Source organism: Triplophysa rosa, linkage group LG4, assembly GCF_024868665.1.
Source record: "Triplophysa rosa linkage group LG4, Trosa_1v2, whole genome shotgun sequence".
Taxonomy (NCBI): Eukaryota; Metazoa; Chordata; class Actinopteri; order Cypriniformes; family Nemacheilidae; genus Triplophysa; species Triplophysa rosa.
Genome location: NC_079893.1, coordinates 15,081,104 through 15,095,584, shown reverse-complemented (window position 1 = coordinate 15,095,584; position 14,481 = coordinate 15,081,104). Strand labels below are relative to the sequence as shown.

Sequence of the window (14,481 nt, the reverse complement as noted above, 5' to 3'; positions counted from 1 at the left end):
CAGACTTTGAACAACTCGAAGGTGAGTAAATGATGACAGAATTTTCATTTTTGGGTGAAGTATCCCTTTAAGCGAAGTGTTTCATTTTATTCAGCTTTGGCCAAAAATGTTAATTTCGGTGCATACTGAGTTCATTATACGTTTTTTTTCTTGCATTTAACATACTTTATTTAAAATATATTTAACTTGAATGTTTCATATAGCACACCAAGCTAAGACTAAATATTTTACATGTGCCTTAGTGTGTTATTAATACATAACGTACATTTATCAAAGTGGGTTAAGTGTTCAAAGAATGGTTTAGAAAGCTACATTTGATTCACAAAAAGCCAGTTTATTAAGTTTCTTTAAATACTTAAAACCACAGCAAATGGCAGCGAAAGGCGGATGAATAACGTTAGTGCTCTTAACCTGGACTTTGGTTGGGCAGCTTCAGTTTCATTCAAATCATCCGCTCGTACTTGATTGTTTGGCTATGACATCATACGCATAACTTTCCAACATGGCGTCGGGTCTAACGGCAGCGAAGGGAGCAGAGGACCTGACAGCCCATCCTGGGTTCAGCAATGACAAATACTCCATTCTAATGGTCATCGGCGCGCTTTATCGACCGCGCATACTGGACTTTATTGTGGTGGAGATAGAACGAGGTACTTTTACATATAGAGGAATGTAATCATATCGTCGTTATTAGCTCAAGTGTGTTTGTATTATAATAAGACTAGAAATGATCCCAATGGCTGCATTTTCTCGCGCGTGTTGCAAAACGGTGTGCTGCAACTTTACATCTTTGATCTTAAAACACAGCCACGCGACTGCATGATGAATCGAGGCTGACGCACAGTCACGTGACGCGCCCGTTCCTCTCGCTTTTTCAGCGAATGTGCGTTACGTACGTTTTTTACAAAGATATATCAATAGACAGCGTTTGAAGCAGTGATACGATATTTATTCTGGCGCAAGATTCGTGCAGTTGTGCCCTCGCTGCATTGCAGCGTAATGACATCAGAGAGTAACCCTCAAAGATGTAGCCTCCCCATTAGCATAGGCTAACGTTATATGTTGCCGTCGTCATTGTATAAAATAGACATCGATGTGTTTTTAATGTCATTGTGCTGTTGTCCTTGATGTCAGTGGTTTGTTTTAAAGCCGTGCCCAGCTCTGCGTGTTCACACCCACTTCGGTTTTCGTGTTCGCTTTAATGCGCAAGCTCCGCTTACTTTTATTTTCAAGTTTATTTTTTTGTAACTTTTATTATGATGGCAGCCCTTAAACGGCACACGTGAGTCACAAATCTGATAAGAGTTTAATCAAGATAAATGCAAATCGCTTTACCAAGAGCAATTTGACTAACGTTAACAGTTCACATGAAATAAACCACCTAACAAGTTGTTTTCTTATTTCCTTGTTTGTCTGGAAATGTTGCAATATGACTTGAAATGTGTTACAGTATACAAATGACAAGGTATATGCCGTATGCATTTCATAACACGGATATCCGGCAGCTGGCTTGAATGCTATATTTGAGGTTTCGCTCTTTTTTTGCTGGTAGTATTGAATTGGCTTCTTTTTATGGTGTTCCTGTAGCTAAGCAGGTCAAGGGTCATGTGCGAAGGTCATGATACTTCTGGAACGCACATAATACAATTGAGGCTATTTGTGAATGTACTGCAAGTTGTTTTAGATAAAAGCAACCACGTGCATACATGTAAATGGTGGTTATAAGTGATGTAAACATTAACTTCTCAGGCTTTCATGTTCGTGAGTACAGTAGAGAAGCGCTTCAGAACTGTGCTGTTTTTAGTGCCGGCCAGCCAACGGTCTCTTCAAATGTCTCTGAACGCCACGCTGTGTCTCACATGATGCTTGAATGTCATGCTGACTACAGTGGTTTTGCTCTGGGGGATTTCAGTCTCTTTCTTCTCAAATCGATGTCCAGTGTCTGTTTACTAAAACCAAATGTCAACAAGCACATTAGAACTTATTTAACGTATTTGAGTGTTCAGAATGCTTCAAAATGTTCATCTCTTTGTTTTAATCTCCGTTGCAGGTATTCGTGCATGGGATGTGGATTTGACCGCGTGTAACTTGGATGAGCAGCTCAGACTCTTCGTTCATAAGCATTCTTCTTGTCAATCCAAAGACGTTAAAGGCAAGTGTCACTTTCTCATTTCTACAGTAATATTGTGTATCTTCTTCATTAAAGGCTGAACTTAAAGGTATATTTAGTAATGCTGTTAGAAATCTTAGAAACAGATGGTTTTCGCCTGGGATGCACATTATTGAATGAACAAAGAAGCAACTGTGTAATGCACAGCCTCGTATGGCACCGTAAGGCCGACCGGATCCTTTGACTTGTTTACATGTAGTTTAGAAACAAAGCGACAGATTGTTTCATCACAGCCCGTCTGATGTGGAAATGAAGATGTTCCCTTTTTTCATTAGTTATGAAAGGGTAAAAATATTTAATATTTACACTGCATACTGAGGACCATATAAACGGCATGTACTGTGCACTAAAAGAGTAAAAGTTTTATTGCATTATTGTAGCTTTGCTGACAAACACAGACTGCAGTATTGTCTGTCTAATATGTTTGCTTTTCTTTTGACACGGTGAAACATACTTTTACATATTTTTTATTTAGATGACAATCAATGGAACTGATGATGTGCAAACTTGTCCTATTTTTTTTATTTTATTGACTTTTTTTAATTGACCTTTTTCTCCCTTTCTCCTCTTCACAGGTCAAAGGACATTTCAATTCAGTTCAGAGGTTGTGGACGTCAGGGTTGTAGTAAATCCATCAGAAGGGGTTCTCTATTCTGAGGTAATGTGATTGTTACAGGCATATTTTATTCCCTTTCTTAATTTGATTTATTGTGTATAGTATGACAATTCATGAAAGACACGGGGTCACATTAAATACGGTAATCAGTTCAGATCAAATCAGTTCAAATCACATCAGTTCAGTCCCTTAAATGACTTTATAGTAATGATTCTTAAAAGAAATATTGTTAAATAAAGATATTGTCTTAAATTAATAAAAATCAATTAAACACTTTATATTGCGACACCTATAACAGGAAAAGTATTTGCTCTATATGTATTTGTAGTATTTAATACCCATTTTTTAGTACTGTGTAGAGGAACCCTTTACTGCGATAACAGCTTGAAATCTATTTTCTTCTCATTGTTCCTACATATTCAAATGATTTTTGTGGTTCAGGTGCATGGTTTGATATCAGGCGTATCTAGACACAAGCTGCTGGTGCTCACAGGACAATCTCTTGAAGAAACCGGAGATCTTGTCCTGCACACTGGACAGTTCACTCCAAATGATTTTACACAGATCCTTTCAGATGAAGAGGTTGGTCTGAATGGATTTGAATAACTGTGTACTGATTTAATGTTGATTTTATAGCTGCTTTTTGAATGAATACCCTGTTCTCTCTCCATGTTTCCAACAGATTGACGCACTATTAAACTCTGTTAGCACACACGGCAAAGCAAACCTCACCATAAGCTGCCCTAAAACTGGAAAATGGAAAACTTCTGTGCTTGGAAAACACAAGTTACATGAAATTATGGACATTAAAGTAAATCCTCTAATGGTGCTATCTAAAATGGGCGGCCTTCAGGAGTTCACGGACCTTCTTACTGAGTCTTTCGAGCCACAGTCTCCTTTTGACCTCCTGGAGCCTCCTGGCACTGTGGGATTCCTCAAACTCTGTCGCCCGTGCTGTTACGTTTTTCCAGGAGGCAGAGGAGATTGTGCTTTCTTTGCGGTCAATGGATTCAATGTCTTGGTCAATGGTGGAGCAGATCCGTGCGCCTGCTTCTGGAAGTTGGTCAGGCATTTGGACCGCGTGGATTCTGTGCTGCTTACACACGCGGGAACAGACAATCTGCCCGGAGTTAACAGCCTGCTGGAGAGAAAAGTAGCAGAGACTGAGCGAAGTAAAACCGACTGCCAGGAAAAAGAACAATGGCAGAAGAATCTCATCTCCCCAGAGCTCGGCGTGGTCTTCTTCAATGCTTCAAACAGGCTTAAAAAGGTTCAGGGTGACCCTAATGTGCTGAGAAGCAGCGATCTAGCATCACTTGCTTTACAGCATCTGGAAAAGCTAAAAATCTCACCAGAGCCACTTCTAAGGAACTCAAGTGGTCCGATCGAACCGGTTATTCTCTTTCAGAAAATGGGAGTTGGGTGTCTTGAACTTTATGTCCTAAATCCAGTCAAGCGTAGCAAAGAAGTAGAGTCGTTTATGCAGAACTGGCCCGAAAGCAGCTCCAAATCCAAAAGCTCGGATGTTCCCCTGACCTCTTTGGTCTCTATATGTGCTTTGCTTGTGTGGCATCCCGCCAGCCCAGTTGAGAAGATTATCAGAGTGCTCTTCCCCGGCTCTACACCACAAAGTAAGATAATGGATGGTCTGGAGAAACTGAAGCATCTAGAGTTTCTCAAGAGGCCGGTGGTGTGCTCCAAAGACTTCGAAACTGCGAAATCAGATAAAAATCCAAAACTCGCAGAGAATCAGGACAGCCCCATGTCTGTAAAAAACGAATTAAGTTCAAGTAATGGTGCTTCAAAGCAACGATCTGTCCATGGAGATCTCGAGCTAAAAGACAAAACCAAAGGTGTGAATAAAAATTATCTGAAAAGTGAGGAAAGGCTGAAATCTGCAGAAAGCAACGTCAAACTAAAACCCTCCAAGCTTGTTACGAGGAAAGAGTCTTTAAAAGAAAAAAGCAATGAAAAAACAAGCACGCCAGACACAAAGAAACAAGAAAGTGGACAGAGAAAAACTTCAGGTAGCAAACCAAAGATAGATAGCAAAACTGATGTGAAAATAGAAGAGAAAAAGACAACAAAGTCTCTTGGGAAAGATGTCAAGAAGACCTCAGATAAGCCTGGGAATGTAAAACACGGAGCAAAAGTAAACAAACAGGCTGAGGACAAAACCAAAAGCTTTAAATCTAACAAGGAACAGCAGAACCAGAAGCTTTCCACAGAAGATTGCTCTAAAATGTCTTCACCTGAAGATATGACAGCTGAATTTCTGGAAATGAGCAAAGAACAACAGGAATCTTCTGTGAAAAAGCAACATGCTGACTCTGGAAACCTAAAAAATGTCCCTAGAGGTGATGTTCAGTCTAAATGTAGTACCAGAGTAACCACTAGCAAGGCCACAATGGCTGTCGGGCCCAAAACAAAAAATGACCTCACACCTACTGAGTCAACTTTGCTTGATGGGGCTTTGAAAGACAATATTTCAAAAGATGGCCACGAGGACGTTTGTGTCAGTCCTGAAGAGAAGACTTTAGAGTTATCTTCTCCTAGATCAGGTCCGAACAGTGCTGGTCATACTCCTTATCACCTGTCCCCTGAAGAGACCTGGGCCTCCAAAGATCACAGTAGCTTTGGGGTAAAGATGTGTCTCGGTTCAGAGAGCCAGCAAACAGGACTGCCCAAGCTTTCAGAGTCCGGATGCCCTAAAAGTAACCAAGAGAGCGTCTCCACTTCATCCAGAGAGAAACATTCGAGTTTTCTGTCTCTCAGTTCCTTCAAGGATATAATGCCTGATATATCCCCCACTGTCACTACCACTACCACTCACTCAATGCCTGCGGAAGTCAGCTCACCACAGTCCACTGAGGTTGACGAATCACTTTCAATGTCTTTCGAACAAGTGCTGCCTACAGTCAGTGAGTCTACCAACGAAGATGAAACGTCCTACTCCAATGGACAACTTTCCAAATCTGAATTCAAAGTAGGGATGTCTTTGTCCATAAAGAAGCCTCACACTCAAAGGACCCATCAGGATGGCTCAGGTGGGTGTCCGTCTGAACCACAGGGTCTAGTGTTTGATATCGGCCATGATGTAGACCTGTGCTTGGTCTCTCCATGCGAGTTCAAACACTTCAAACCGGTCAGCAATGGAGAAGATTCACGTTCACCAGGATTAGTTAACACCAGCCCGCTGAACCATTCCGATGATAGCGACCACTCCCAAGAGGCAACTAAGCCCCTTCCACCAGCATGTTTGGTGAACAGATCCGCTCATCCAACTATGGAGACCCCTCTTACGTCTGCCAGTGACTTCCCCACAGCCACCGACTCGGATGTACATCCAGGACTAGAAGATTGCTCGTCTATTACAGCCGATGGACTTCTAGATTCGGATGAAGAATCAGGAGGCCACCTGCAATCCCAGAACATAAACGATGGATTGGGTTTTAATCGAGGTAATCATCTTCTGCCCCAGGATCCTCCACCTGCGCCTGTGAAAGATTTACCTCCCCTTCCACTGCAGCCGGGTGCCTGTATGCCCGATCCTGTTAGCAGTGTGAAGTCTGGTGCAACAAAGGGTAGAAAATCAACGGGAGTTACCCAGAGGTTAACATCACCTAGCAGTTCAACACAAAGCACCAAAACCAGGACTGGAAGTCAAGCTACATCTGTTACCAGCTCGAGAAGCAACTCAGCTGGCACAGCCTCTGCCACAAAAAGATCAGGTTTGGACTTTTTTGGCATATTTAAAACAAAATTATACTGTTGTCTTAAAAATGCAAATGTTCATATTGGTATGCAAATATACGGACCTTGAACTGACTGATGTCCTGACCAATCAACAGGTAGCAAGGTTGGAGCTTCGGTATATTTGGACCTGGCTTATCTTCCAGCAGGCCATGCAGCGTCCACTGTCGATGTTGAGTTCTTCTGCCGTCTACGCTCATCCTGTTACATAATAAGTGGTGATGACTCGTACAAAGAAGGCTTGATGAGGTCCATTCTGGATGCGTTATTGGAGGGTAAATCTGTATGGCCTGAGGATGTGCCGGTTGGTACTCAATTGTATATTTATTTACTTATTAAGTTATATAAATACACATGAATATAGCATGGATAGATATATGGATGAATAGAATACATATCCAGTTTAGAGTAAATAAGACAATGTTTGAAGTTTTTAATAAGACAATACATTTAGTCTACCTCTGTGTTAACTTCCAGGTGACCCTAATCCCTACGTTTGAATCCATGGTGATGCACGAATGGTACCGGGAAACTCAAGAAAAACAACGGCAACTGGGAATAACCGTCCTGGGCAGCAACAGCACTGTGGCCATGCAGGAGGAGACGTTCCCTGCTTGTAAAATTGAGTTCTGGTAGACGGAAAGTAACAATAAGACCTACATACGCACACTTTGAGCACCACTGATTGTTATGTACAGATTTGTTCTTAAGAAAATGTTCCGTAATCAACCAACAAACCTGTATATTGTGTTTGTGACAGATAAGGACTGCACAGTAAAATCACAAGAATTGAATCCCACACCCGTAGTTGTTTACAGAGTAGTTGAATTGCACTGTGTATTATGGCTGCATATTTGGTTTCTGGTTGGCAGAGCATACTGTATACTGGAATCACACTATGAAATTCATAGTTAAATGTTACAAACTTAAATGTAACCCAGAGCTCAAATCATTCTTTGGAGCAAGCATACTGTACTCTCTGTCTCTATGGAAATGAAGGATGCATTAATCAGATTTATGCGTGTGACAAAAAGAATCCACATTGTGGATAGAAAGGAGAAAATGTGCCTGAATATAATGGAAGTACATACTGCATTGGTTTGTTTAAAATTCTGACTATGCATGAAGACATTGAAAGAATGAAACAAATGAGCAGTGCCAATGGGAGTTAGGCTACCCTGTTGAAAAAAACTGCATATGCTGGTTTGGTATGTTTTGATGCTGGTTTGTACTGGTTCAAGCTGGTCAAACCAGCATCAAAACATACCTAACCCAGCATATGCTGTTTTTTTCAACAGGGAAGAATGCCACAGATGTCCACACATAACAATTAATCATTGTAATATAGAGCCATATTTTTATACTTTTAAATGTACTTAGATTGACTTTCTCTTTTGCTTTGTTCTCAACAGATGCTATTTACACTACAGTCTAGAAACGGTTCACTACACCACACGCATATTGTATGAATGTACTGCACTATGATGTACTGTCACCTATTGCCGACAAGAAATGTGTAGAAATTGCATGTAATTGACAGTTTTCTTTTATTTGAAGAATGATCTCCAGCTCTTGCTGTGTTAAGGGTTGGAAGTGTCAACGCTGGGACGTAAAGTATAACATGAAGTGCAGATCCTCTAATATCTGTGCCTACTGTAAAGTATCAACTGCTGTAGTGCACACTAGCCCTTGTTCTCTTACACGTACAGTATCTTCTTCATTTTGTGCCCCACAATGCTGTCAGACATTCTGTGTATAGTAAAGATTTTTCAGTTCACGGAAACAAAGATATGTAACATAATAAAGGATATGTATCCAGAATTATACTATAAATTAAAACGTTGAATTACCGTTGGAGTGTTGGTTTGTTTTGTAATGACGTGAGCGCACAAGAAAAGAGACACGGGTGTTGATCAGTACAATTTTTATTACGACTTATCAAAATTCTTCTACCAGTTTATCGCATAAAAAGTGTTTATGTGAGTGTTGAAATACTGTAACTGTGGGCAATTATGCTCAACTATCTTTTTCACACAGTATAAGAAGCACAACTTCTTCAGAATCTTGGCTGGCTTCTTTGATCAGGAACGCTACGGTCTGGTTTGTAGTCGTCTGTGGGTCTGGCTCATGGTAAGCAGAACACTGAACATTGTTCGTGTGCATTTACATTACATTACATTTACAAGATGCTTTTATCCAAAGTGAATAAGGGAGGAAACCAATAAAGTGATTCATTGTAAAAGGCAGTAAAATATCCATTTAATAAAGTTGACGGAGTGACATAACATCCACAGAACAGTAATAAATCCAAAAAAACACGAAGAACCACGAGAGCATGACATTCAACATAACAGGTACAACAACTGACAAAGGACTACTGAAACACTGGGGTTTCAATATGGGGGATCTAACAAGGAAAGAAGACACATTTGGGAAACCGATCAAGGGGAACCAATGAACAAAAGAACTACAAAGTACAACACAGGAAGGAACAAAATACACCAAATTGGGTGGGACGTTTGGCAGGGAAACTCCTCTTTCATTGAACCAAGGAGAAGGATTCTCTACAGGACCAACAGCAGACAAACCATCATAATTCAAGGTAAAAATGACACATTTTAATACTATTCGTGCTACATTTACACTCAGGGTATGTAGCCGACACCTTTAAGTAAATTGTTCAAACTTCACACATAAAACTGGCAAGCATGTGTTTCAGGATAATTTTGTATTAGAAAGTGAAAGCAAATTACAGCTTTGCTTTCGTATTGCACAGTGGCAGTCTCCTCTTAAGTCTTCCTTCTTTTTTCTCTCAAAATTAAAACTACGTATATACATGTGTAAATATATATATATTGCCGCTGTCTTTCCAAAACCGTGCAATTGTTGGATTTTTGCAAAACCCAGTGACAAACATAAAGGGACAAAAAAATTAAAATCACAGAATATGGAGATACAAGGTTTTGGAAAGACGGCGATGATATATACAAATAAATAAATAGGCTAAAATGTCCTCATGTAACAAAACACATTTTGGTACCGTACAACGGTCTTGTTTTAACCAGGGTTGATTGTCTATATACTATATAAAAATGCTGATGTTAATGTTTAACAAGTTGTAATGTAACAATACAGTTCTTGTCATTTGCTGTGCAGGTCATCATGAGTGCTGTTGTGTCCGGTCTTTCCAAACAGCAGGAGAAGAAGCTGCGCTCGATGTTTTGTCAAAGCAAGCTGAGTCTGCTGTTTAAAGCCAGTGTGCATGGGTACAGTGCGGATTCATTTCATCAAAAGTGTGACAGGCAGGGACCCACTGTCGTTGTGGCTTACAATAACTCGGGGTATGTTTTTGGAGCGTTCACAAGTAGCGATTATGCTCAGACAGGGAAAGATATAGTGGACGACAAAGCCTTCCTGTTCAGCTTCAATTGTAACGTGAATAATAATGACCCCCTGCGTGTGGTCAGTGGAAATCCCCAGTGCGCTTTCAATGATGGAAATACAGGTCCAAATTTTGGATCTTTGGCGTTTCTTCATAACAACACAGCCACTGTAAACAGTAATCCCGGAATATACCAGTTTGATCCACAGCAGATGCATGGCAATAATTTAGAGCTGACTGAGTTAGAGGTGTACAGAGTGGAAGGTTTGTATTAGGTTTTTGTTCTCTTCATCTTAATCAAAGCATTACACAAATAGTATTTGCTATTATATGCTATTGCTTTATTGATTGTATGAATATCTTAAGTGTGGTTATAATTTCCTCAGACTTTGGAGGGCTCATGGATAAACCGTGGAGAAGATTCCTGTGGAACTTTGAGTGGGTATCTTCTCTGTAACCAAAGGCCACCAGCCTTTTCTCATTTTTATTTGAATTCATCTTGATTATTTATACAAAAATATCCACAAATAATCTGAATTCTGTAAATGGCAATATTTTATCTGAATATTTGTAGGCGTAGAGAGGAGATCTTGTGCTCTGTTTCTGAGTGGAAGCCCTCTGTGAAATCAGTGAAACAGGCCCGGATTCTGCTGGTGGGTCCTGTTGGCGCTGGGAAATCAAGCTTCTTCAACTCCATCAACTCTGTGTTTAAAGGTTACGTGAGCACCCAGGCCAACACCGGCACTGCTGGCTCCAGTCTCACTACTCAGGTAGAAAAGATTTTGGGTGCTTTTAATGTTTGTATTTTTATTATAATAAATGTTTGTTACATATACTTCACATTGTCAAGCAGGCACGTGCAGGGGGAGGGTGGATGCGCACCTGCCTCTTTGGCCCTTAATGCCGAAAGTGCCCTTTTGTCAAGGCAAAAAAAAAAGTAATTAAAGGCCCTTTTGAGAAGGCCTGCTCAATCTAACTATTAGTCAAATTAATTAATAATCATTTAGCTTGAAATAAAATGACCCACGTGATGACCTTTCACCTGACGACCTCATCTGGGACGACCCCTTACATTCAGACACCTGTAAACATCTGAAAATGTTTTTTGGTGTAAATTGTTTATATTTCATTTCCTGAGAAACATATGTGTTTTTATTAGGAATGCTCCTATCCACCATTTTTTGCTTCTGTGACGACCCTGTGGTATGCCTGCATTCCGCGTTTCCGTCGCCGTTTTCCACATCGCGGCAATAAGAAACCAATACAGTATGGTTAAGCATGGCTCCAGTGAAATTATTAATAGCCAATTTTTGCGTAAAACCTACCATTTCCCTCCTTCAGAACACTCCCACAACTCGTCTTTCAAGTGGTCATTTCTGAGCGCGCTGCAATTGGCACAAAGGAAACGCATGCAAATCGTTCCTCGTACACTTTTAAAAACTATTCATAAAGCTTTTTTTCAAACATATTTTTTTAGTATGTCATTTAAAATGTTTTCAAACGAAACATTAAAATGAAAGTGATTTGAATTATAACATTTTGCGTAATTTTTTCGTGTAATCGACTGTTGTTTTCAGTGTTCGACTAGCAGGAGCTGTGCCGTTTAAACTAGACGACCTCGGAACATGCTTATATTACCAACAGCGCTGGAACTTGTTGGCATAGCTGTTGTAAAATACCTCTAAATCGCGGATGTTGTTGCTCGCTCCATGCTGTTCGCTGCTTGATATGTCAGCTTGTTCACCTGCTTACAGAGCACGTTGCTAGCATGTCACACACTGCGCACAGCACAGCGGCGGCGCGAAGGCGTTTAAGAGCCAGCATCTCCGTAAACGTTTACATCGCCTAGCAAAAATTTGATGTCAAATCGGGCCAATTGTCACCGATACCCGATCTAGAATTTTGTTCAGTATCGACACCGATACCCGATACAAATATCGGATCGGAGCATCCCTAATTTTTATAGCTTCTGAAATACATTACTAAATGAAAAAAAAGATAAATAAACAATCAGGGGGATGTACACTTTTTACTTGGGCTATTTTTAGAAATTCTCTTATTATTCTTTGGTGTGAGCTTTGTGTTAACATTTCTCTTCTAACATAACTTGTTCAGGACAGGACTAAATTAAAAAAAAGTAATTTTCCCCCAAATTTTCCAGATTCTGCAAGGGGATAACGTTTGACTTCAACTTTAGGTGCAAATAAAATATTAAACATTAACTATTAAGCATTAGCAAGGTCTTTTCAGTTCGCTTTATTTTTCAAAACTGCATCATGGCATTTGCTGCTGTATCAAGAAGCATCCATATTGATACACGCATCAGCGAGGAATATATCACGATATATAGTATTGCTGTTTTGAAGCCTTGTTCCATGTGCCCCTTTTATAATTTGAGCACCTGCCCCTTTAAAGGTCTCTGCATGGCCCTGTTGTCAAGTATTACGTTATTGACGGATATCTGGTTAGTTTCGTACTTATAGAATCAAGGCAGGCAAGACTGGAAGCTTTCTTCCCTTCATGCTGTGTGATACTATGGGGATGGAAGAAGGTGCCAATGCTGGGCTTGATGTAGATGATTTCACCAGTATTCTGAAGGGCCACATTCAGGACCGGTATCAGGTAAACAACGAATATGCAATTTCTAAACAAAGCAAACAATATGTAAACTGATTTTAGTAACCTTTTATGGACCTAAACTGAAATTAATATTATTATGATTATCATTGTTTTTAAGTTTAATCCATCAGTGCCTCTACAAGACGATTCCCCTCATTTCCACAAAAGTGCCAGCGTTAAGGACAAGATTCACTGTGTGCTTTATGTGATCGACACCAGCAAAGTTAAACTACTGTCTAAAAAAATGACAGAGAAGTTTGTGGCGCTCCGTAGAAAAGCCAACCAGCTGGGTGAGTAAATGAATTATTGGCACAATTTAGACTTTTTTAATATTTGTAATATAAGGAATCAAGCGGCGTTTACAACCAAGCCACCCCAACAGATTTCCAAAATTTTGGAAACTTGTTTGTGAAATTCTCATGTTTAAATAATGAACATGGCCGGGCATCCTCCCATCAGGTATCCCTCAGCTGGTGGTTCTGACCAAGGTGGATGAGGCCTGTCCTTTGGTGGAAGCTGATCTGAAACATGTCTACCAGAGTCACTACATCAATAGAATGGTGAGTCTGTGATTTGTAGCGTTGATGAATTACAGGTAACAGCAATAGTGTAATTCTTGATAATCTCGCGACAGATGCAGGAGGTGTGTGCTAATATCGGAGTTTCTCTGACCGCCGTGGTCCCAGTGAAGAACTACAGTCAGGAGGTAGAACTGGATCCTGAGATGGACATCCTGCTCCTAAATGCATTGAATCATATTCTCAGAGCTGCAGAGGGCTACTTCGATGATCAGGGTGAAGATGCAGTGTCTATTTGAGACCGCTGTATAAAAACCCTTAAGAAAACGCATATTGATAACTTCTGGGGTTTGCTTGTAATAGGCACAGAATAGTTTTTCTTAGTCCTTTGGGCAGACTGCCGTCATTAACATATTCTGTACCACCCTGTCTTTTTTATGTGATTTACTGTTTTCTAAAGAACATTCTGTGAAAATACAGCCTTGATTTCTTTAATATCGACTGAGTAATTAAAATCATAGTGAAATCAATGTTTGAAATCAAACTGGTATTCAGATTCAAGGACACTGTATGGATTCTTTCTAGTAATACACTAGAAGCTGTTATTGTTATTACATTAAAAGTGTCTATATTTTAACAAAGTTTGAAACATTCGATCATTTTGTTTAAAACAAGTAAATTAAAAAGAAATGGATAAATAAATTACAAAATGCTATTCTTTGTTTTGGAGCATTTTGGCTTTCAAAATGTCAATAAAATAAAATAAAACTGAAGGAAAAACAAAAACACGAACCAGTCAGTAAATATTAAAACAACTGACTGAAAAAATGTCTGATTTGTTAACTATGAAGTTTATGACCCCAGTCTTAAAGAACTCTTATTATGCTTTTTCGCCTCTTCCAATGTATTTAATGTGTGATGTTGATGTTCGAGCATAATCTGCAAAATTACAAAACTCTCGTACAGAAAGCATCAAAACACTAATCAGAATCGTACCAAATAAAGCGTGACAGAAGTGTGCCATATTATTACATAAACACAGGCCATGGAGAAGTGACCAGAAGGTATGTTTTCAGAGTATGTCTTTGAATAACTACTCGTTTAAATAAAACCATGCTAATGTAAGTACTTGATAGGCCGTTTCTTCCTGAAAACGCAGTTTAAAGTAACCATCAACATTTGCAGTTATTCCATACTGCATCATCTATATTGTCCCATTGAACATTGATGGACGATGCGTGTCTGTGTATTGTACTGTTTGATATTCTAAATGAATCGATTTATCATTTTTTTGTTTGCCGTTTACAAATCTAGTCATAGCTTCAGTATTTCAATTGCACATGTGGCCGGTACTGAAACTCCCTTTTCATCTGCTCGGTCTCCTATCCACCTTATTTTTGGCGCCGCCATCGTTGAGCTGTTT

General features: G+C 39.7%; 1 protein-coding gene across 1 annotated transcript; it reads left to right on the top strand.

Moving 5' to 3' along the window:
- The first annotated feature begins 479 nt into the window (after positions 1–479).
- LOC130552575 (microtubule-associated protein 1S-like) lies at positions 480–14,092 on the top strand. The gene is made up of 15 exons (XM_057330927.1): positions 480–650; positions 2,051–2,152; positions 2,746–2,828; positions 3,228–3,368; positions 3,469–6,517; positions 6,638–6,843; positions 7,017–7,172; positions 8,577–8,669; positions 9,696–10,185; positions 10,308–10,359; positions 10,496–10,691; positions 12,391–12,543; positions 12,659–12,830; positions 13,000–13,100; positions 13,175–14,092. The coding sequence occupies exons 1-15, from the start codon at positions 503–505 to the stop codon at positions 13,355–13,357; spliced, it is 5,325 nt and encodes a 1,774-aa protein (XP_057186910.1). The 5' UTR covers positions 480–502; the 3' UTR covers positions 13,358–14,092.
- Positions 14,093–14,481: the final 389 nt, after the last annotated feature.